The sequence below is a fragment of the Vitis vinifera genome, chromosome 13, assembly GCF_030704535.1.
Source record: "Vitis vinifera cultivar Pinot Noir 40024 chromosome 13, ASM3070453v1".
In the NCBI taxonomy this organism is placed as follows: domain Eukaryota; kingdom Viridiplantae; phylum Streptophyta; class Magnoliopsida; order Vitales; family Vitaceae; genus Vitis; species Vitis vinifera.
In genome coordinates, this window is record NC_081817.1 from 29,753,241 (window position 1) to 29,777,411 (window position 24,171).

General features: G+C 32.6%; 1 protein-coding gene across 4 annotated transcripts; it reads right to left on the reverse strand.

Moving 5' to 3' along the window:
- Nucleotides 1-662: 662 nt before the first annotated feature.
- Nucleotides 663-19,320, reverse strand: LOC100242579 (hypothetical protein At1g04090). Of its 4 annotated transcripts, XM_059742175.1 has the most exons (5): nt 18,856-19,320; nt 18,507-18,601; nt 5,759-5,807; nt 2,448-2,565; nt 663-2,359 (listed from the first exon to the last, which is right to left on the reverse strand). In XM_059742175.1, the coding sequence occupies exons 3-5, from the start codon at nt 5,795-5,797 to the stop codon at nt 792-794; spliced, it is 1,725 nt and encodes a 574-aa protein (XP_059598158.1). In that variant the 5' UTR covers nt 5,798-5,807; nt 18,507-18,601; nt 18,856-19,320; the 3' UTR covers nt 663-791. The 4 variants fall into 4 exon arrangements, with proteins under 4 accessions (XP_059598158.1, XP_059598159.1, XP_010659612.1 ...); XM_059742176.1 differs by lacking the exon at nt 18,507-18,601 and having other exon boundaries at nt 19,235-19,298; XM_010661310.3 differs by lacking the exons at nt 5,759-5,807; nt 18,507-18,601; nt 18,856-19,320 and having other exon boundaries at nt 663-1,630; nt 1,805-2,359; nt 2,448-2,742.
- Between the last annotated feature and the right edge of the window lie 4,851 nt (nt 19,321-24,171).

Sequence of the window (24,171 nt, forward strand, 5' to 3'; positions counted from 1 at the left end):
TATGGCCAGCTGGTTGGAGAATTTACAACAATTCAATTACCCACATCAACCGCATTTGATTGGTGCCAAAGGGGCTGGTTGGGAATTGATTCCTTTTAATGCTGATTTTTCCCCACCAAGCAGAGATACTATGCTTTCATTCATATTTAGCACTAACATATAATGCGTTGGCTGGTCTATCTCTAATCCCAGAATCTAATTCTTTTGCCTCATCAATTGCCTCACGTATATATTTGAAACAAAATAGAAGCATTACATTTCCACGGGGAATGTTAGCTAGGGTTGCAAATCAGGCTGGTTGGGTCGGATTGATGGTCAACCCAAACTTAACCTAAGAATAGACAAACCTGATTCATCCAAACACAAAATTGCACAAGGGATTGCCCAAACCTGTCCAAAATCAAGTTACTTTCAGGTTGGGTTGAGTCGAGCCTGCTCTAAGGCTAGCTCATTGGATAACATGATTAGGCTAACCTGGATGACATAGTAATTCGGAGTTCTGGGAGTGGCCATTGAATGGGCCAAAGTAGCATCATAATTGGGGCTAGAGAACACAGGGCACACAGTCCACTGCCATTCAAGTTAACATGGACTTTTGCTTCCCATTGAAATGTTGGCTGCACAGCCAGTCCTTTAGTCCTTTAGCTTGACAACCCAACCAATTGAAAGCATGTCAAATTTTCAATAAATGATAAAGAGTTTCTTGTCATTAAGTGTAATTGCATACCAAACAAATTATAATTGTGATTTACATCACAAAGCAATTATGCGCATATAATAAAGTTGAACCTTCAAACTTCATCCCCATCCCAATTCTTTTTCATCTTGGGGCCAGTAGGCCCTTCCTCCCCCAAGATTTCATTTGGAAGACTTTTCACAAGCTTCTCAAAAGCAGATTTCAGCTTCCCAGGCAATAATTTTTCCACCTCTTTGATCTCAGCTGCGAGGTCATAACTAATTTTTGGACCCCATTTCCTATAGTAGTTCAACCATGGTGGTTCAACTACTGCAGAGCCCAAATATTCAGCTGCAACTACTATATACCTGGTTCCAGTATCCATGACCATCTTACTCTTTGCTGTGTCATTCCTTATTCCCATTGCCCCACTCCCTTGTAAAACAAGTCCGGGCTTCGGATAGAAGGCGTGGCCATGTAAGGACGCATAGCTTACCACTTTGTTACCATTTTGGAACTCAAGCTCGGAAGCGTTCACCCATGTTCCTGAACTGTGCTCTGAGAAAAAGACGTTCATAAGCTTTCCATTGAAGTTGCTCACTCTAAGGGTCACATGCTCCCAATCACCCACATGTTCGCCTATCTTACCCAGTGAAATATTGATTAACTCAACTTTAGCCCTTGCAGGGCCATTAAATGGGTAGAAAATCCAGATGGCAATGTCGGTGAATGTTGCGCCCAACATAGGTTTTATATGCATATAAGTCATGGAATCTTGTAAATCTCCTTTCTTGACAGTTTCTTTGGCCTTCGCATCCACAGGAAGGTCCAACCAGTAGGCACCATCATTTGATCCGCCTTGGGGAAGGTTTGAGCCAGTGGGATCGATGTTGACAGGTTTAGACTCCTCCCCCTGTTGGTATAGTAGTGCCCCATTCTGGAAAAACCAGGAGACTGAAGAAGGGAGGTATTGTTCATCAGGATGCAAATAAACCCAGGGAGAATATGCTTGAACTAAGGCATCGACTTGGGCTAGATTAGGCATAGCATACAAATTAGAACTGATGTTCTTTAAACAGGCTAGAGATAAAGAAGAAGCAGCCCCACCATTTTGTGCCACAAATGTACCTACAGATACAGCGAGAGCCTGTGCCCCTCTGTCGCTGGGTTGCAAGTCATATACATTGAACCCATTTGCATTGGCCACCTTATCTAGTCCCCAAATCCACGTATCAGCCTCACATAGGTCCGTAAGGTCGGAGCGAACACAGCGGATTTTATCCAGGGAAGGCTTCTCAGGTAAGTTTGTGATAACATGACCAACGGCTTTATAACCATCTGGGGGTGTGGGAAGCCAGACATAGCCATTGCCATCTTGCTTAATTTTCAAGGACTCACTGCTCCAAACAAGGGTGTAATCAATTGGCTTCTTCAGAGCCCCACCCAAGGGGTTATTTGTGTTATCTTTCCCAGCAAGAACCCACCCGAAGAGAGGCTTCTTGTTGGGCTGGCTGTAGCAACCCAGCATGCAGAATTCCTCCGGCATTGGGGAAGGTTCGAAGAACGTGGCGCCCAGGTTATCTGGTCCCCCTTCATGGGTTGCCCAAACTTTGGTGAAAGATGATATCTGACAGACTTCTAATCCCCCTCCAAGATCAATGGTTCCACCCGCAAAACCTTCACCTGCATATGTAGTAAACAAACAAAATAATTAAACCAGGTAATCAGCTGCAAGAACATGATGCCCATAATGAAGAAGAAATGAAGGCACCTGGAGGCCAAGTGGGCATCGGAGCAGGAAGCTTGAAGGAGGTTTCAATAGCCAAAGACTTGCGCTTCTTGGAGACGTCGCTTGCAGAAGAGACCGTGAGACAATTCCCCATCTGTGACTGATAAAGGAAAAAGGATCGATCGTGAATGATGGAAACCAAAGGAGAATAAAGGAATATATATATATGTAGGCCAAAAAAAAGCATATTCTGTTGATGGGAGGTTTGAAAAATATGACAAAAAGGGGAATAAATGTAAGAGGGCCAAAGGGGAAGCGAGGTTTGAACTTTGAAGGATGTTTCGTGCAAGAAATGAGCATGTACGGGTTCATCAAGCGTTCCAATTGTGGCAACTTCTCTTATACACCAAGCTGTTCCATTTCTGTTTTGCTTATCGACTGGTTACTTGTCTTGTTCGGCAGTGAAGGTGGAAACCATTTTGTTGACGACACTCGCGTCCCGGATTTTAATCGTAATTGATAGATTCTAAGTTATAACCATTGATCATTAGGTGATATTATCTTTTAACATTCGAAAGATAAATTCAAGGGATTTGGCCAAAATAATTTGATTATCTTAATATTTTTTATTATAGCATATGATAATGCTGTTTTGATTTGATGAGGTTGTTGTATTAGATAATATTTTTAATCTTTCTTCAATAATAATAATAATAATCGAGATTACATAATATAGTTGATGCTGTTTGCTATAGCGTGGGCATGGCAGAAATCAATTTAATTCCCATTTTATACAACACGTTTTACTTCTGGATATATCTCCAACAAATTCAAGATGTGGGGAATGAAAATGATTGAAACTGACGAGGCTGTTATTCGTAGCTAGTAAGCTCCCATTTCCATGAAAAGCCATTAAATTGATGTTCTTCTTTCTCACGTGTTAGTAATTAAATACATGTTCTTTTTTCTCACGTCTTAATAATTCTAAAAGTTTCATGTTTCTGCCGACACCCACAAAATGATAATACGATAAACAAATCACTAATCTGTAGTTGTAATAACAGTTGAAGAATTATAACTAGGTAAACAAAATTGCAGCCTACTGGAAACTAATTTTGATGAAATCGTATTTGCAAGGAAATTAATCTTCTACTTTTAATTTTACCATCTTGTTAATTTTTAATTTTGCAATTAAGAAGTTATAGCTGATAGTTTTGAAGAGGATGAAAGGGTGTTGTTTTAAAACAATGGTGAATTAATCATTAATCAGTGAATGAATTAAACTAAACTGATTTAGCTTATTCAAATCAATCAAAGAGAACTGTGGGTCGACATTCTTGTCTAAAACCGGCCAAGTCATGTGCTCGAGGAAGCATCCAAATATGTATTATATTGATCTTCTTTTAGTTATTAATTTGAAAGTTGGCATTCTGGATAGAATTCAACACCAAAGGTTCCTAATTCTGGGCTTTTAAAACCCAAAAAGTTGTCGATCATGTATAGATGTTATTTGAGCTTTTTCATGTTTTGCTCCTAACCACCCAAAACTACCTATAGCAGCTTTCTTTCCCCGCATATAGGTGGAACTCCGTGTAAGTTGCCTCTCTATAATTCACGAAGGAAACTCATATTTTCACCTGACAAAAAAATAAGTCATCCAAGGATAGAAAAACTAGCTAGCAATAATGTTGGGGTGTAACAATGTACCTCATAAGTCCAAAATGGATCATTCAAATGATGGTTCTTAGAGTGAACTTGCGGGACATGATGTCGAGTATCTTAAAAGGTTTGACATATTTTTATTGGATACCAATTAATTTTCAGATGAAATGATTAAAATTCAATCCAACAATTAGTATTTGAGCCAAGAGTGATGGGTCACCCAAACAATGACTTGAGTCACGAGAGGGTCGTATTGGGCTCTTAAGTTTGGGAATGAGTCACCCAAATAATGACTTGTGTCATAAGATATCATGTTGGGCTCTTAAGTTTGGGGATGAGTCATCCAAACAATGACTCTTAGAATAGGCTCATGGGACATGATATAACAAGTGCTTGGTAATAAATTAATAATTATGCTTAAAGAGCAATAATATTACTTTTTGTTAAAACTACTAATTTTTCTAAAAGTTTAACTTTATAGGATTTAAATTTAATATACATATCATGTTTCTTAACACTCGTAAGTTCCATAGTAAATTACCTAAATAATGACTTTTAAAATAAGTTTGCGAGTGTTGCTCATCTTGGCATTAATGGTTATGCTAACATATTCTTGAAACTATCACTACAAAAAAAGGGAAATAATGACGCTTTTTAAGCGTCAAGAAAAATATAAGATGATGCTTCTCTAAAGCGTCCTCTTCTCCCCTGTCATTATATGTTGTAGTCAATAATAACGCTTCTAGGAAGCGCCATCTTTGATTTATATCTTCAATGACACTTAAAGAAGTGTCATATTTGAATAAGGTTAATGATGACACTTATAAATGTGTCATCTTTGAGTATTTTTTTACTAATTTTTATAGAATTGTCATTGTTGACACTCATACGGGCGTCATATTTGGATTATTTTTCAATGACACTTTTAAAAGTGCCATCTTTGGTTTATGTTAATAATAACACTTAATATAAGTGTCATCTTTAAGCATTTTATTTTAATAATAATATTGCTATTATGTTTTTAAAATAATGAATTTCCTATATAATTAAATAAAAACAAAAGAAATTACAAATCATAAAATTAAATTGAATTGTACAAATTAAAATATCTCCAAATATTAATATACAATGACTTAGTTTGAATAATTAGTATAATTACTTGTATACAAATTATAAATTTGTTCATTAGATCAAAATATTTCAATGAAAATTTTTAAATCCAATATAAGAACAAATATCGGTGCAATAACTACAAAAAGAAACCATCATCAGCAAAAGCCTAGTTCAACCTCCTAATGATTTAAATGACATTATCTTCATGATTTTCAGCATCGCTTCATTGTAATGATTTCTCTTCTTCTTGTAAGCCAATTTCCTTTGTAAGCTGTAAATAAATATACATATATATATATATATATATATATATATATATATATAGAACTTTTAATTTGTACATGTAACAACCAATATAATTGAAACAAAGAGGATATACTAATAGAAAATAATCCAACATGTTAATTAGCTTTTGTTCAAGTAAAACAATAAAACAAACATACTAATATTCTTCTTATTGGTAAACAATGTTTGAAGAGTATTTGAAAAATTCCCTTGAACATGACTAACAACTCTTCTAATTGTAAGTTCTTGATGTTTCCTAATACTAAATAAGTTTCCTGAAAAGCAATATTTACCTTAAGTTGACCTTCTACATGTGCCTTGAAGATGGACATCACAACAAACCTGAAAACCATATCAAGAATTAAAATAAGGAATAAATTCACATATACTTATGAGACCATTTCAAATAATTGCCTTGTAAATTTTGTAACATATCAAGAATTAAAAAATGAAAAAAAAAAATCTGCAATATATTGCCTTGTGAAGTCCTTCATAATCAAGTGGAGCAATTTTTACAAATATAGTTCCTTCATTTAATCTATCCACCATCTCAAAGTGAAATATAAGGCATTAATGAACATCAATTTTCCATTGTTTACACAAGGAAAATACATAAACATGATAAACAGTTAGAACCACAATCCAATATGCCTTTGATGGAGTTATAAAATATAAAAAGTTTTATGATACTAACATGGTATACTTATAGTTTGAAAAGAGGTAGAGATCTAAGCATAGATATATTAGTATTTGTTGTTTTGTAAAGTTATAGTTTGCCATTTTGAGAAGAGAGATAAGCTTTCTAGAATGATGTTTGGAATCTAAAGGTTTCTGGATAAGCATGATTGAGACAAATAGTTGGAATGAAAAACTAGCTAAAAACTAGAAGAATGAGGCCAGGATAAACCCAAAAAGTGACTTTTTCCCCAATGTAGATTGATTATCCATAATGAAGGGGAGATTTAATGAAGTAGCCTATAGTGTTAGTGCAGGATGAATGAAGTAGGGTTACTAATCTAATCTTTATAAAAAATAATTTAGGTTATTCAAGTTTGCTCGCCAACTTGAACTCCCTACTTAACAATCATTAATCTATTCTCAACAATAAAGAAAATCATGTTCTTGCACACAATCCCTTGTCTTCTATCTAAAGTAATACTAATTTTGACATCAAGCAAAACCTAATTTAGCCATGGTATTACAATAAGTGAAGATGAGATATGATATGTAATTGAATTATTTAGAATGAGAAATTAATTTTATACCTTAAAGATTGAGTTCCCAATTAATTGACAGGAATAAAAGAAAACATATACATTGCCTAGCATAAATTTCTTAAGAAATACAATTCTTGGTATTTCGTAAACAAAACACCAATAAATAGATGTTGTAAATTCCTACTGCAACTTAGAACCTACCAACCATCCCCAAGGTTTGAAGCTTCAATTTTCAAAATTGTTTTTAATAAGGTTGGGTTCTTATAAGCATAAAAAATCTACTTCCAACTTACCTAATAAAGAAATATAATATTTCCTAGATTTAAGAAGGCTAAAAGGTCACTTAAAGAGTTGAGGAACCGTTTGATGTTCTAACATCTTCCTTTGTTCCTACTTCTTTTGAAGCATTTCTTAATTTTTTTTTTGGTTTGAAAATAAATATAAAACTACAACCATATATAGATATACAAAATGATAAGGAAAAGTACTATATTATATTTATCTAAATAAAAATTAATAATTAAACAAATTAGCAAGTACAAAAAGTTTAAGACTAATGATAACAGTAGACATCATGCATTTTATTAACATATTTTTGTAGGATAAAATCCTAAAAATTAAAATAAAAAAGATAAGAGGAACAAAGTTCAAAAGATTCCCAATCTTTTTTCTCCCTCATTGAGTATCTTGGGTACTCTTTATACAACCATCCAACAAGTTCTTTTAATAATTCAACCAGATAACAACTTCATTTAGTTAAAAAGAATAGGAGAAATATAACCTAATTATCATCTTGATCAACAATTAACAAATGAAAGATTTAGCAGTTTGTACAATGGGTAGTTTTTCATTTTCTCTTATATATTATCAATAAATTGGCTAATTGAAAAGCACAATTGGAATTAGAGAAGTAACAAGTATAAGATAAAGCAAAAGGATAATGGAAGTCATAGTTGAATCAACATCCTTCTTTGAACTAAATTTTCTACAAATATAAAAATATAGACTTATAAAAGTACATACCAAGTTACATTTATATTTTTAGTGTAGAACTTTTAGAAAGTGCAAACATGTTCATAAGTTCTTGATTAACATATGTTGGTTTCTATTTTTTGACTGACAATATAACAACTTAATATGAATAATCAAATACATAAAGACATTGAAGAAAAGGCTTAAATAAAATAATGTTCAAATTAAGTTTTTTCTTGTAATGATGTCAAGTTATAGAAATTGATATATAGAGTGCTAAAAGGCAGCACCAACTAGGCACAAGATAAGAGAGGTGATCTGAGTTGATATTACTAGCTATGCCAAATAGAGTGGAAATAAATAAATAAATCAACAAATAATTAAAAACGGTGGGTCTTGATTATAATGAATGAAATTAAAAGCTTAGGTTTGAAATATATTCAATGAAATTTGATTCCTGCATTTATGTTGAAAGAGTGTTGTTTCATCATGATTCACGTGTTTTACAATTCATCAAATTGTAATTTGACATTCAAAGTCATGTTTAATATTATCTTAGAAAATGGAAAAAGAATTTGTTTCATTTTTGAGATGGTTGAGATAGTAAAATCTATTTAAATTCCATGTAAAGTCCATATGATTAAGAGAGAATAAATAAATCAATAATGTGTCACATTTTCAGCTAGAGAGTAAGTGAGAGAGAAATGAGGAAAATCAACTTACTAAATCAATTAATTTTTTTTCTTTCCAAATTCTCAATTTGTTGAGAATTGTTGTTGGTTTTAGTGTTCAACTATAGATTTCAATGAGATGTTGAAGGAAGAGCTACTCATGAGACTTGAGTTAAAAAAAACAATGATTCCTTGTTCTTTGATGAATGAGACATCAAGTGGATAATGATGAGACATTAATAGTTCAAGACTTTGCATGTAATAGTATTAAAGCAAGCAATGATTGAGATGCTAATTATGAGATAATCTAGGTTCTAAACTATTAAGATATCTAGAAAATGCCTAAGCAAGTATGGGGTTTCTAAGAAGTCACACACCAAGAGAATATAACAACTTAAAAAACACTACCTATATGATCAAAAGTATGTTTTTTGTACGTATGCCATAATGCCACTCCATTATTGCAAATTTTCCCTTAAACCAAAGACCATACATACATGCCATGATCTGTATATATATATATATATATATATATATATATATATATATATATATAATGTAATTTAGAAAGTAAAAGCCCCATATAACATTTATTATAAATAGAAAAAGACCATTTCCTTAATCTAGAGTTAATTAAAATACACTACTTATTATTTACACAAGAAACTAGGACTACTTATTCTTGTCTCACATTTTACTTCCATTTTTTTTTATTCATTTACTTATATGTGTTTTTTTTTGTGGGAGTGTTTTTTCTTATTTACTAATCCTAAAAGACTTTATAGGATTTCAAGCACCATTTATATAACATACTATTGTATCTTAAACACTCAAAATAAGGCTTGATGAGGAATATCCTTTCTTCTCTTAACATTGTTGGTTGAAAATGGGGGGAGTTGATGGTCTCATCTGGAGCTAGAAGCAGTGGACTTGTTAGCAACAACATAATTGTGTCCATCCAAGGCAGTGGTCGGTTGGCCCATCTATCATCAACCAACTAAAAAGATGCGTTCTCAGAAACTTCCTAGGTATGGATCATTCATCTTATTCAGACCCATGGAAGGCTTTGGGACCATGTTTCAATTTCAGTCAGAATGTGAGGTTTGAATCGCCCCTGCTTCATGGCTCCAAGCTATTAATGACAAAGGGCACTTTAACCAACTGATTTGTCATACGAGGTATTCACACCAAAGAAGTAAACATGTGTGTGTGTGTGTGTGTGAGAGAGAGAGAGATAAATAAAACAAAGCAAATGAAGTAAGAAATCCAAAAATACAAAATAAGTCTCCTGGGCAACTTCAATTTACCCAAAAAGAAGACTTCATAGGGCAACAAATATAATGGAAAAATTGGCATTTCATTAATGGAAGCAATGATAACCTTAGGAAAAATGAAATTAACAAAGTAGACCCACAAACCAAAAGTCGTATATTGAAAACCCTCAAACAAAATTCAATGAATGAAAAAAAAAATGTGGAAGAGGTTGGAAAACCAGAATCAGAGTTGGTGAAGTAATGATAATCAAACAATAGAGCAAACAAATTTACACAGAAAGAAAAAAAAAAACAAAAGGAGAGAAAGACAAACCTTGCAACCCAAAGAATAGAAACAAGAACTCTCCATCTACAATCTTCTCAAACCCTCACAGATTTGAAAACCCTAACATGCACAACTTCAAAAACTCAATCTTGCACAACTCCAAAAACCCTTATTAGAATAATAATGCACTATAATCAATATAAGTGATCCCAACATTTTGGATAAAGATATTTACTTGAATAAATTAGAGATTAAGAGGATCAAACCACAACGATGGTTATTGCTATTGTCAGTGAACTCTCGATTTCGATCCTTGGTTGTAGCCTTGGGTTATAGAGGGCCACAATGATCGAAACGAAGGAAGGTGGTGGCCAATGATGGAGTCTCCGATGGTTACTCATCAGATTCTTCCCATATTAATTTTTGGTGGATGGGATTCAAGGAAACAAGGTTTCAAAGCTTCTCAAGGATGATGTCTAAAGATGATGCTGGTGCAAGTTGGATGCATTTGTTATTGTACTTTCTAAAAATTGGTTGTAGCTTGCCGATTGAGTTATCAAACAACTTACAATGGGAGTTTCTATGTGGATCTCAAGTTGAGGGTGGGGTTTGTGGCTTATGGGTATTTTATTGAATGAAGGAAAAATGGATTAAATATATAATAAAGAGAAGATGGTGCTTCCTATAAGTGCCAATGTTTACCATACTTGCTTCAATGACACTTCAAAATGCGCCGTTTTATTTAGAAACACCATTATCTCTCTCCACAAAACACCAAAAACATGCCTCCTACCCCAAGCGCCAATATTAACCTCTTTTATTGATAAACAATGACATATTTTAAAAGCACCACGAAATCAAGCGCCATTGATTTGATTTTTTTGTAGTAGTGCTACAAGGAAAATGTCAAAAGATGACGCTTTTAAGCGTCAAGATAGATATAAGATGATGCTTTCCAAAAGCGTCATATTTTAGAGTTTCATCTTATAAATTGCCATTTGTTGATGCTTTTTAGAAACGCCGTATTATTTTCAGCTCAACAATGATGCTCATAGTGAGTGTCATAATTTTAAACCTTGGCGCTTTATAAGTGTCATTATATGTTTATAATTTCATTCATGTCAATATTGACACTCGATAAAGTGTCATTGTACAGGTAGAAATAATATTGACACTTGTAATAAGTGTCATTGTACATGTAGGAACAACGTTGACACTTGTAATAAGTGTCATTATATGGCGTGTTCAATGTTGACGCTCATAAAAAACGTCATTTTCTTGGATCCTCAACGTTGATGCTTATGAAAAGCATCGTTTTATTGGTATCCTTAACCTTAACACTTATGAAAAACGTCATCTTCTGCCTTTATCTAATTGATAGGAAACCATTATGCTTTAAAAAGCATCATATTCTCTCATTTGAAATTGTAATATGCCAGAAAAGGAAATGTCCTAATTATGCCATGTTTTATAATTTTCTACAAACAATTAATTCAAAAATAAAAAATTAATTTAAGAAACTGCATAGAGAAAAAGTAGCAATATTCTGGTGTTTATTTTCACTAGTAAAATTTACCTATAAACATCATACATAAGTAATTATGAATTTGTTTAGCATTAAATTAAGTTAAAGTTGTTTAATAAACCGAAAATTTAACAACTTCTTCAACATTGAGTTGTTCATGGTCCTTTGCTGCATCTAGTTCTACATAATTTTTCTTCAAAGTGCATAAATATGGTTGCAACTCACTTTCTAGATGCTCAATCTACAAAAATAATTGAATGGGTTACATATTAGTATTGACAAATAGTTAATAAAAAACAACTCTATAAATGAAATGTGTCTATGCCAATTTTTTAAATTTCCAATATATATTTCTTTCATTGCAATACATTTCAAAATATTGGAAGAAGTCAACAAACCTCAATAATATTGTTATACCAAATTTCGAAATACTTTTGAAACTCTTATTCTAAGTTTAAGAAAACAAACAATAAACTATTACCGGTGCTTTCCCAAATGCTATATTTAATTTTATTTAACTTGGGCTAAATGCAATAATTAATTTTGTCCAACTCTTGTTATCATTCATGTCCTAACCAAGAGTGAATGATGACTTGCAACCACGGTTATCAAAATATGTTGTTAGTATATCAAACTTGGGCTGAATGCAATAATTAATTTTGTATAGCTCATGTTATAATTCATGTTGTAAAACTAATAATAACCCAAACATGTTACCTCAAAATTATTTGGGCAAAATTTTGAACTGTTTCGGGGTGTCCTTCATGTCATTAATCATTTTCAGGTTTGAATAAGCAAGAGCAGTAGTTATGTACTTAAGAGAATGACCTATGCCTTTCTATACAACTTGAAGAATATATAATAAATAATTTAGCAACAAATTAGATTCTTAAAAGTTTTTTTAACACATTATATTCAAACTACTTATTAATTTCAGAGAAGATTGGTAGCCAAGGGCAGTACAATAATTAAGATAAATAAAGTTGGAATGCTACTGAAGAGAAATTAATTTAAGCTAAAACGTTATTATTAAATTAATTTTTAAATTTGACATGTAATGAATCCATGAAGAATTATACATGGCCAACACTTTATTGATTAAAAGGATAAAATAACATCAATGACAACAAAAAAAGATCATATGGACAAAGTGGTTTTTTTTTATAAAAGTCAATAATAGGTTAAAAGTAAGATGACCTTGGTTACACTATTATGTCAAAATGACTACTTCATTTCCTACAATTGTATTCAAGTTGAGGGGCTAGTATTCAAGTTGATATCCTACTCAGACAAGAAAGCTTTAGAGGCCTTATTTAGGGAGAAAAATGTGTTATTTTTCCCATAGGCTAATTTGTAAGAAGTCTTAATCTATTTTAAATTTTTTTTTTTTTATGTCAAAGAAAATAGAAGTACATGATATTATAGACTTTAAGCCCGTTAGTTTAGTAGGAGGCCTTTACAAGTTTAGATTGAAGAAATTTATAAAGCAAGTGATCTCAAATACCCAAAAAGCTTTTGTAGAGGATAGACATATTCCTAATACAAACACATGTAATAAGACTAAAGACTTCACAAAAATGAGCTTTAAAATGCAAGAATTTTTGTACCAGTGTAATAATGGGATTTCAATAAATCCAACTAATAAGAATGTGTAGAGGAAAGGATGAAAGGTTGTGACACCCACCATGTCTACTAAGCTTCATCCTTCAATTTGCCAATTACACATCAATCGAAATAAAGCAACCATTGGATGATCCACATTGAAAACACTGCCAACTAGGAGTACCAAGATGTTTAACAAATTATGACTGAGAATAAATCCATTATAGAAATAACATTCACAAAATATTTAGTAGATCTTTAAAATAATAGGAAGTTATATTAGACTATAGGTCACAAGGGGTACCTTCAAGCATGAGTAATGATTAATTGAGTCATTAACATAACCCAATCTGAGCAAACTTCATTAATCTCCATTTCACTGAATGATTTTCTCCCATCAAACTAAATTGGAATACATAAACCATTCACTAAGTTTAATTGAAAACTCAAATGCCATAGTAAAATGACCAACCAAATGAATTGAATTGAGTACAAACCTTTGTTGTTAGTTGGTTTGGATTAGCAATGATTTCCTTCTTGTATCTCATCACGCAATACCCACATTCCACACTACCCGGTTGTCTTGGGCACTATGATAAAAGTATCAACAATTACAACAAACAATAGAATGATATTCTTACTTCTTTAATATCTAGCCAATGATCATATTAATAACCATCCATTTCCTAATTTTTTGTAACAAAGTAAGTGGTCAAACAATATATTTTAATCTAAATGAATAAGTACTTACAAGCACTTTGACCTAAGTTGGTTCTCTCTTTGATGTTTTATGTTTTTCTGGTGGGTTGATTCTAATTGCCCTATAAAAAAAACATAATGTTCTTCAACCCCTATGCATTGTATTAAAATATGTGAAGATACACACTTACATGTTAACTATCTCTTTAAGATCATCACATGGTTGACAAGCCATTGGATCAAGGTAATATGCGATCATTCTCTTCATTTCTAGTGCCACTAAGACCTAGTGGAAATTAAAGAAAAAGGAAAAAAACAAAAAGCAAATGTGTTAACATATTATCCATAAATTAATACATCACAAACTAACTTACATACACCATATTGACATTTGGGGTAAAAGGTTACTCTGGATTGTATGGAATAAACGTATATTCAACATGCTTTATATTCCTTAGTCGATCTGCAATAACTCTTGGCTTGTTTTCCTTGCTTCGTTTTCCCATTCTAGCTTTCGAAACCAATACTGGATTGATAAAAACATATCGTTCAACTTGCTTTGCATCAATCAACTTTCTATGCAAGTGCCTAGTTAAACCTCACATAACAAGTTATCAACAATCAATATAGGTCATTAGTAAATAATTTTTTACCTAAAAAGAATGTGAAGAGTCATTCAAAAATTATAAAATCCCTCACCAGATGTAATATAAGATACAATTGGATGATACTTCTTTTGATGATCTAATCATGTCCATAACTTCTTTCATTAGGAAGGTCTTGAAACTCTCACCAAAAACATCATTTGGGAAGTCTATAGGTTATACTCTCGAGGTTGCAAGCATGAGGCCAACCAATGCCTCAAAATTCTTGATATCTTGTGGTTTTTCACTTTTGGATTTCACTTCAACTTCATTTACTGTTTGTTTCTTTCCTTTCTTAGATGCTTGTATAATTAAGAACCATGGTACAAATTAAGTAGTTAATTGCAACCCCAATAGTAGTAGTTTGTCCAGGATTAGGAATGAGAAGTGGTGCACTTGAATCATAAGGAACATCAACAACTACTAGATAGTTGGGACCACATTCAAGTATAATTGTTCCACCACCCGCTTTATTTTCCTTTGTCCCCATGACCAACTCATATTTTCTAAATGAAGCCTTGTGCAACACCTACTTTACCAAGAGATTTATCTTGCCCATTGCCATATCAAAAGTTAGTCTTTCCAATTCTTCAACTCAAACTTGGTACCAGTCATCTTCACTATAATTGAACAATCTTGACCTCAGTTGTATTGTAAGGCCAAGTCAGTTAAGCACAAATATAAGAAAATAGAAAATTAAATAAAAATAATTGCACAAAAAAAAAAAAATTTGATGTGATATGCTAGTGATTCTACATTTATGGACGATGTAGAGATCAAATCATTATAAAGTATAGACTAGGATTACAAAAACACTAAACTTCTCAAATTCCAACCTTTCATAGGACTCAAAGAAATAGCCTTTGTACTATTGGAACTTGGAAATGTACAATATTTATCTAACCTATATGCCCATCCTAAAAAGGTAGAAGTTTGGAGGCCCTAAAATTTAAGAAAAAGACATGACATATCCCTAACTCCACAAACTACTAGGCAATACATAAATATAACTCCATAAGAAGGATAATAATGAAAATGGAATTAACAATAGAAGGAGAGCAAAATGGTTTGAGTTTGGTAGTCCATTTCAAACTAATCATTATGCATGTCCTCCATGAATTCAACACACCTGTAAATGCCCTCTGTTCCCACTTTTTCACATGTCACTCATTTATTATTCCTTCAATAAGAGTCTCTTATACTCACCTTGAATGAATTTAAGACGATTCAAAGTCTCTACTTTTCCTTTCCTAATTATGAGTTCACTTAGATCTTTCTTCCCGACCTTCATATTCAACTTAGTAAAAAATAATATAGATGATCCTAAGCCTTGAATTTTACCCCATATTTTTCATTTTTAGGCAAAATTAAGAACAAGTAAAATTAATATTTGGTGTATAAACCTTAATATTAAGGAAAAGTAATTTTGTACCCTTTTATACTCTTTTTGATTTGGGTTTATGTTATCTCTATTTGTAGGATACATTCTTTTCTTGTACTGCTTCAGTAATTTCTATATTAAATAAACTGTTTGTTTCCCCTTGAACAATTTAAAAATAAAATAAAAATAAAGTAAGAATAATTTATTTAAAAAAAAAACCAAATGTAACTGTTACTTCTCCTTCTAGATGAACATTGTTCTTATGTCTTATAACAACCAATAAAGGAAGAAAGTTTGAATTTTTATGACAAAATAAGCAAGAGAAATTTAATGATTAGGAATTAAAAAGAATGGCAAAAATAGAGCATCTAGTAAACCTTTCCACCTAAAACATCTCTTGTTTCCTACAATATAAGCTTCTGACATGCATTTGCCAAATATGTTGCAGTAGACAAACCAACCAAACCTATAAGTGTTTAAAAATTAGCAATTTGACATCACAAGCAAAAAAGGTTTCAAAGGGAAAACTACTCTTCAAAAGCAATTTGTATTACATAATCATTTTATGGTAACTAAAGTTTTATAAGTATGATAATAATAATAAAAAATATGAAAAAATTATAATCAACAATGGATAAAAATATAAGAAGAAAAATGTAGGAACAAAAATGACTAAAATTACCATTAAAAAGACAAAGTTAAGACCCTAAACAATAGGAAAAGGAAAAAAATGAAATTACAATAAGGTTCTTTTGCAAGTCCGAGAGAACCCACACTTAGGAAAAACAACTAAATCTAGTTTTATAATGATCCATTCAGGTCTGCCAAAGTCTATATTTTTTTGTGCATGCTACAACTTGAACTTAGCATCTCTCGTGTCCCCCAAACCCTTGCCACTTGAGCCACGCCTGAAGGGCAGGATAAGACCAATGGAAATGCCAACCATAAGGTTGGGAATGCTTATTTAAAGGCAACACAAAAGTCATAGATGATATAGAGTCACATCATAGATTAAACATTCAAACTCAAATAGAATCAGGGATGCAAGTATCAACATGGAATGTTTTCAAATACATATAACTTTCAACTATGGTGATAAATATGGTAGTAACAACCTCATTCCAGTCTACATAATGAGTTTAACGTATTCTATATTTTTACATTGTTAGAGTAATATCAGCCACTAGGTTGGCCTAAACTAGTTCCAATGGGAGCCTATAGTGACCTAGGTGTTAAATGGGGAAATCCCAACTATTAGATTGCACTTCTTAGGAACTTGACCTCTAGAAAAATGTTGGTTACCTTTGTTAATTATTTTATTCAAGGTAAGTCATATACCAAACTAATGGTATTATAAAATCACTTGGTACTCATGGTTGGTGACCAAATAATGAAAGTATTCTGCACATAAATAATGATTTTATATCCTATTAAAATAATAAATAATAGGGATTAGAGGTTGAACCAGGTAGTGATATCAACAAGTAAGATAATACACATGAATTCTATAGTTTAAGCAATATCTTAACTTCAATAGAATATTATGTATGTTAGATTGATATATATTTTGAGTTATAAGTATTTTGTTGTAAATATAAGATGAGAGTTTTATCATAAATTAACTTTTATGGAGATTGCAATGATGGATCAATGATAAGGATTGTTTTCCCATTGTGGTGCCATTAATTACCTAAGGACCAATCAAAGGGTTCTATTGAGTGAAAGTTTTCATTCAACTTGTCTATTTTTTGTTCCTGTATCAAGAAACCAAAGAGAGAGGTGAAAATGTTAATGTCAATTCTATCCACAAAAGAAAAGAATCAGTACTACATATCAATGGCCATTCTTTAAACATAAATGTCTAACTTCTCTCTTTGAATGTGATAGATCATAATTCATGCCATGAGAAACATAGATGAAATAATTAATAAACAAACATCCATGAGTGAAATCTGGGGAAAAAAAATCTCAACAGATATGGATAATGTAGACTAGAGGGAAAAAAATAGTTGGTGTCATCACCAAGTGGAAAGAAAAGAAATATTCATTGTACACATTGGTTTCTTATTGAAATAATAGAAACTCTATAATGGTGGGACTAAAAGTGTGACACCACAATGAAAAATCTATACCTCACAAATACCCTTCAAAGGAACAGAGCAAAATTTAGGAATCAATGGGATATGACAACCAAATAAAAATAAATATAACTACAAAAAAAGAAACAAGCATATTAGAATTCCCTTCCCTTTCTCCCACTTCCTTCTTCATGTATTCTCACATCTTAAACCCCATTTAAACTCTAATGTACTGGTGTGGTTATAATGCTCTGTTATGAAATGAATCAAACCTGTAATCAGCCATGAGAACTATATCCCGACCCTATCTGGAGACAAAAATATCTTGTTTTCTTCTTCATTAAATAAGTGTGATAGATCATAAATTCATGCCATGAGAAACATAGATGAAATAATTAATAAACATACATTCATGACTAAAATATGGTAAGAAAAAAATGTCAATAGATTTGGATAATGTAGACCAGAGGGAAAAAAAATAGTTGGTGTCATCACCAAGTGGAAGGAAAAAAAAATTCATTGTACACATTGGTTTCTTATTGAAATGAAAGAAGCTCTATAATGGTGGGACTAAAAGTGTGACGACACAATGAAAAATCTAAACCTCACAAATACCCTTCAAATGAACAAAGTAAAATTTAGGAATCAATGGGATATGGCAACCAAATAAAAATAAATATAACAACCAAAAAAAAAAAAAAAAACAAGTGTACCGAAATTCCCTTCCTTTCTTCCCACTCCCTTCTTCATGTATTCTCACATCCTAAACCCCATCCAAACTCCATTGTACTGGTGTGGTTATAATGCTCTGTTATGAAATGAATCAAACATGTAATCAATCATGAGAACTATATCCTAACCTTGTCAGGAAACAAAAATATCTTGTTTCCTTCTTCATTAAATAAGTGTGATGATTCATGCATCTTCCAACTAATGGACTCTTTTCTTTATCAAATCCTCTAATCTCGACTATATGAACCTCCAAATCAAAAGCACCACATTGAATATCTTAATAACATATAAAAAAATCTAACTTTGATCGTAAAACAAAACCCTCCATACCTCAGTCCATTCTTGGTTGCTTCAAGGACGATAAGGCCAAATTGCTCTATTTTCTGACAAAACACACCTCATTTTTTTATGATGCGATGTATCCCGCTGCAATTGCCTCTCACTATACTACTGATTTCATTATTGTTCAGATATATGAGATTCTATTGCCAGTAAGTGAAGAAAAATTGTGGGTCAAGGTGGGTATATGGTAATCTTCCAAGGGTTTTTCATGGAGAGTGAAGGCTTAAGGTTTTTGACGGAAAGTAAAGGCTTAGGGTTTTCAAAACAGAGTAAAGGTTAGGATTTTCAACAAAGAGGGATTTGAGGCTTAAGGTTTCAGATGTTCCAAGGGTTAAGGTATTCCAAGCTTAAGTCTTTGATAACTTACTATTTGATGGTTGTTCATTGATTGACTTTGCTATGAGCTCCACACTTGTTAGGGTTTCTCGGGTTCTCAACAAACGGTGGAAAGAATATTATTATATGGGCATCGTGGGAGGGGCAAATATTTTTTAAGAGGATATATATATACCCATAAATCAATGACACTTCAGCAAAGCGCCAAAATTGAATAATAAAATTAGGACGCTCTCAATAAGCGCCATAGAATTAAAAAAATTATACTAAACAAAGAAGCTTCTAATAAACGCCATGGTATATACCATTCTAGGCTAAGTAATGACACTTTATAAAAGCGACATGGAATAAAACATCATGATTTTAAGTTTTTGTAGTAGTGGGCATACTGATGAGTTTAAGTTTTGACCATCACAAATATGATATGGAATGATAATATAACAATATTAAAGATGATGTCTTGAAAGTGCTTGAAGAGGAATTGATATTGTTTGCTCCATGGGATAATTTCTGAATCATCACTCATTTTTTTATTTTTCAATCTAATCACATCAATGGATAAGGTTGTTGTTGTTATGGTATGGACAGACATGATAACACTTACCTTTCGAGCTTGAAATCATTTGGTAGTTTTGGGATCATATTCAAAATCCTTTTCCTAGGTACTTCATAAGCTAGATTCAAATTTCTAAACACCAAAATCTTTTCCATCTGAAATGGCTTTCGTTTTCAAAAACATTATCAGTAACTCAAATAAAGATTTGAAAATGATTAAGGAAAATTTCAAGTATCAGATAAATGAATTTTAGTTTCCTATACGTATGAAGTTCATTATATAATACCAATGTCACTAAGAATCAACAATAGATATGTGAGTTTGAGTGCAATACAAGTCATGTAGATAATGAGTGTCACATTCACAAATCTTGCTATATTTTTTTGTTTTGTTTTGTTTTGTTTTTTTGTTTTTTTGTGATTGTGTGGCGCTATGTCCTTACTTGACCAATCTTATCTTAATAACAATTAGACAACAACACAAGCAAAACACAATAGATACGAAAAAACTTCCTCCAATTTGTTTTATTACTCAATAATAAACAATATTACAAAATTTTCTTAGTACCCCTGTTGAGCAAAATGCCTTAGTAGCTACAAACATGCTGGAAGTCGTGTGAAAGCTGTTTGAATTGAGATAACTTAAGAATTTGTTAAGAAGACTGTTGAAGTGTGAAGAGATGCTGAAATTGAGGCTGCAACCATGAAAAACTTAGTCAATGAAGCTAACAGAGTTTCATGGAACTTAATAACTGTTATGTTGTTATTGCTATTTTATAGGAAATAACTGTTAGTCTTAACGTATAACTATTTTTGTTGTTTTTTTTGTTGTTTTCTGTTACAAACTTGTGTATAAATGCTGCATTGATCATTCAATAAGTTTAGACATTTTCACTGTCTCAAATATAGTTTTTGGTTGTTGCTTCTAGCACTTTTTGATTCTAAAACCTACAGATTGGTATTAGAGCACACTATCTTGAGGAACTTGTGAGGATAGAGTGCAACCAAAATACCTTCACGCATACTGAACTCCAAAGCCAACATAAACACACAACCTTTAACAACTTGTAACTATAATTCTGCAACAAATGGACATAGATATAAGCTTTTTGTTAGTACCAGTTTTCAATTGGTGATAATTATCAGACGTGGGCTGTTAGAATGATAGTCCACCTTGAAGCTTTGGCTCTTTGGGAGACAGTAGAAAAAGATTATGAGGTACCACCACTTGGAGATAATCCAAGTATTAATCAAATGAAGATTCATAGGGAAAGAAAAACAAGGAAAGCCAAAGCCAAGGCTTGCCTTTTCTCTACAGTTTCATTTTCCATTCTCACCAGAATCATGGAAATAGAGTTTGTTGTAGCAATCTGGGAGTATATAAAAAATGAGTATCAGGGGAATGAAAAGGTGCAGAATATGCAGGTAATGAATTTAATATGAGAATTTGAAATGAGTAGAATGAAAAAGTTTCAAACTATCAAAGATTATGCTGAACAACTGCTTAGCAAAAAAGGTGAGATTGTATGGTAAGGAATTTTCTGATGAAAGAATCGTTTAGAAAATCTTATAACTCTGCCTGAAAAATATGAAGCCACAATCTTTACTTTGGAAAATTCTAAAGATCTGTCAAGTATATCTCTAGCAGAACTTGTTAATGCTTTGTCGGCCTTAGAACAAAGGAGAACAATGAGACTTGAAGGATTTGTTGAGGGGGCATTCCAAGCTAAATCACAAAACAATGATACTGGTAAAGACAAAAAGAAAAACAAGAAAAACAACAAGTGAAGCAATAACAAAAAGAATAAGAAATGAGCTCATCCACATTGCCTTCATTGCAAAAAAAAAAAAAAAATCATCATCCACAAAGGTGCTGGGGGAGACCAGATGTCAAGTGCAATAATTGTGGTCAATTAGGCCATATGGAGAGGCTGCAACTGCTACTCAATAACATAAAGAACAGTTGCTTGTTGCCACATGTTTTTCTAGCAAAAACACATCTGTAAGCTGGCTCATAGACAGTGGTTGCACAAACCACATGACTTATGATCAAGAACTTTTCAAGGAGCTTGACAAAACTACCGTTTCCAAAGAATTGGAAATAAGGAATACATCTCAGTAAGGAGCAAAAGGACTGTTGCCATTGAAAGTCTCTCAGGTTTGAAACTCATCCATGATGTTTTATTTGTTCTTGATATTGATCAAAATCTCTTGAGTGTTGGGCAATTGCTTGAGAAAGGTTTCAAAGTGCTATTTGAGGACAAGTTCTGTTTGATCAAGGATGAAAATGGAAAATATGTGTTCAAGATCAAGATGAGAGGCAAAAACTTTGCCTTGAATATGCTTAAGGAATAACAAAATGCTATTTCTCAATAAAATAATGTCACAACTTTATGACATAAGAGATTGGGGCATTTTCATCATAATGAAGTGCTCTACATGAAGAAGAATCAACTTGCAGTAGGTCTACCTGACCTGGAGAAAAATCTTCATACTTGCATTGTCAATATGGAAAACAATCCATGCTTTCTTTCCCACAAAAATCTACATGGAGAGTATCACACAAACTGCAACTTGTACACACTGATGTTGGAAGACCTCATAGAACACCATCCCTAAAGGATAGTAAGTACTGCATTGCCTTTATAGATGATTATACCAAATATTGTTGGATTTTTTTTTTAAATTTTAAATATGAGATTGTTGATGTATTTTGGAAGTACAAGGCCCTAGTAAAAAACCAAAGTGGTGCCATCATGCATGTTATAAGGACAAATAATGACACTGAATATACTTTTGAAAGATTCAACAATTTATATGAAGAAGTAGGCGTAGAGCACCAACTGACTGCACCTTACACACCATAGCAGAATGAAGTGGTGGAGAGGAAGAATAAGATTATAATGGAGATGACAAGATGCCTCTTGCATGAGAAAAGACTACCAAAAAAGTTATAGGCTGAAGCTGCAAACACTGCAGTGTTTCTACTAAACAGACTCCCAACCAAAGCTTTGCAAAAAAAATTCTTTCGAGGCTTGGTTTAGATATAAACCCCTACTGTTAAACTTAAAAACATTTGGTTGCCTTTGTTTAAGTTATGTGCCTTAGATGAAATTGGACAAGTTGGATAAAAAAGAAGAAACTGAGATCTTCGTAGGATACAACAACCAATCAAAGACTTATAGAGTCTATATGCGTCATGATGACAAAGTCATTGTTAGTAGAGATGTCAAATTCATAGAGGATGATAAATGGATATGGGATACTAAAAAAAATAAATCAGAATCTTGAGTTCCTTGATGAAAATATTGATGACATTCCTATAAGGGGCACCAGATCACTTTATGATATTTATCAAATGTGTAATGTGGTTGTGTTTGAGCCTGCAGGGTTTACTGAAGCTACTGAGAATGAAAATGGAGAGTTGCAATGCAGGAAGAGCTCGACATGATAGAAAAAAACAACACTTGGGAGCTAGTTGACAGACCAACACATAAAAATGCCATTGGTGTCAAGTGGGTTTATAGAACCAAACTCAATTTTGATGGTTCTATAAACAAACATAAAGCTAGGTTGGTTTTCAAAGGTTATGCTCAAATGTTTGGTGTGGATTTTTTAGAGACCTTTGCACCTATAGCTAGGTTGGATACAATAAGGATGTTGCTAGCTTTGGCTGCTTAAAAGGATTGGAAAATCTATCAACTAGATGTAAAATCAGCCTTCCTAAATGGCTACCTTGAGGAGGAAATCTTTGTGGAGCAACCTGAAGGATTTGTAGTGAAAGGGAAAGAGGACAAAGTTTCTCAACTAAAGAAAACCTTGTATGGCTTAAAGCAAGCCCCCAGAGCTTGGTACAACATGATTAATGCACATTCGCTTAGTCTGGGGTTTAAAAAAAGTCAGAGTGAATCCACACTTTATATTAGAAAATTTAATGCTGACATACTTATTATTTCATTATACGTTGATGATTTGATTGTAACAGGGAGCAATCAATGTTTAATGGATAAATTCAAAGCTAAAATGGAGGAGCTCTTTGAGATGACAGATCTTAGAGACATGTCTTATTTCCTGGGAATGGAAGTGCATCACAATCAACACGAGATATTCATATGTCAGTATAAGTATGCAAAAGAAATTCTAAAAAAGTTCAAGATAGAGGAATGCAAGCCCACAACCACACCTATGAATTGAAAAGAAAAGTTTTGCAAAGAAAATGGTGTTGAAAAAGTAGATGAAGAGTTATACAGAAGCATGATTGGATGCTTGATGTATTTGATTACAACAAGGCCAGATATAGTACATGTTGTAAGTCTACTCTAAAGATACATGCATTGTGCTTGTGAAATTCACTTGCAGACAACAAAACATGTTGTGAGATATATGAAAGGCACTATTGACTCTGGCATTAAG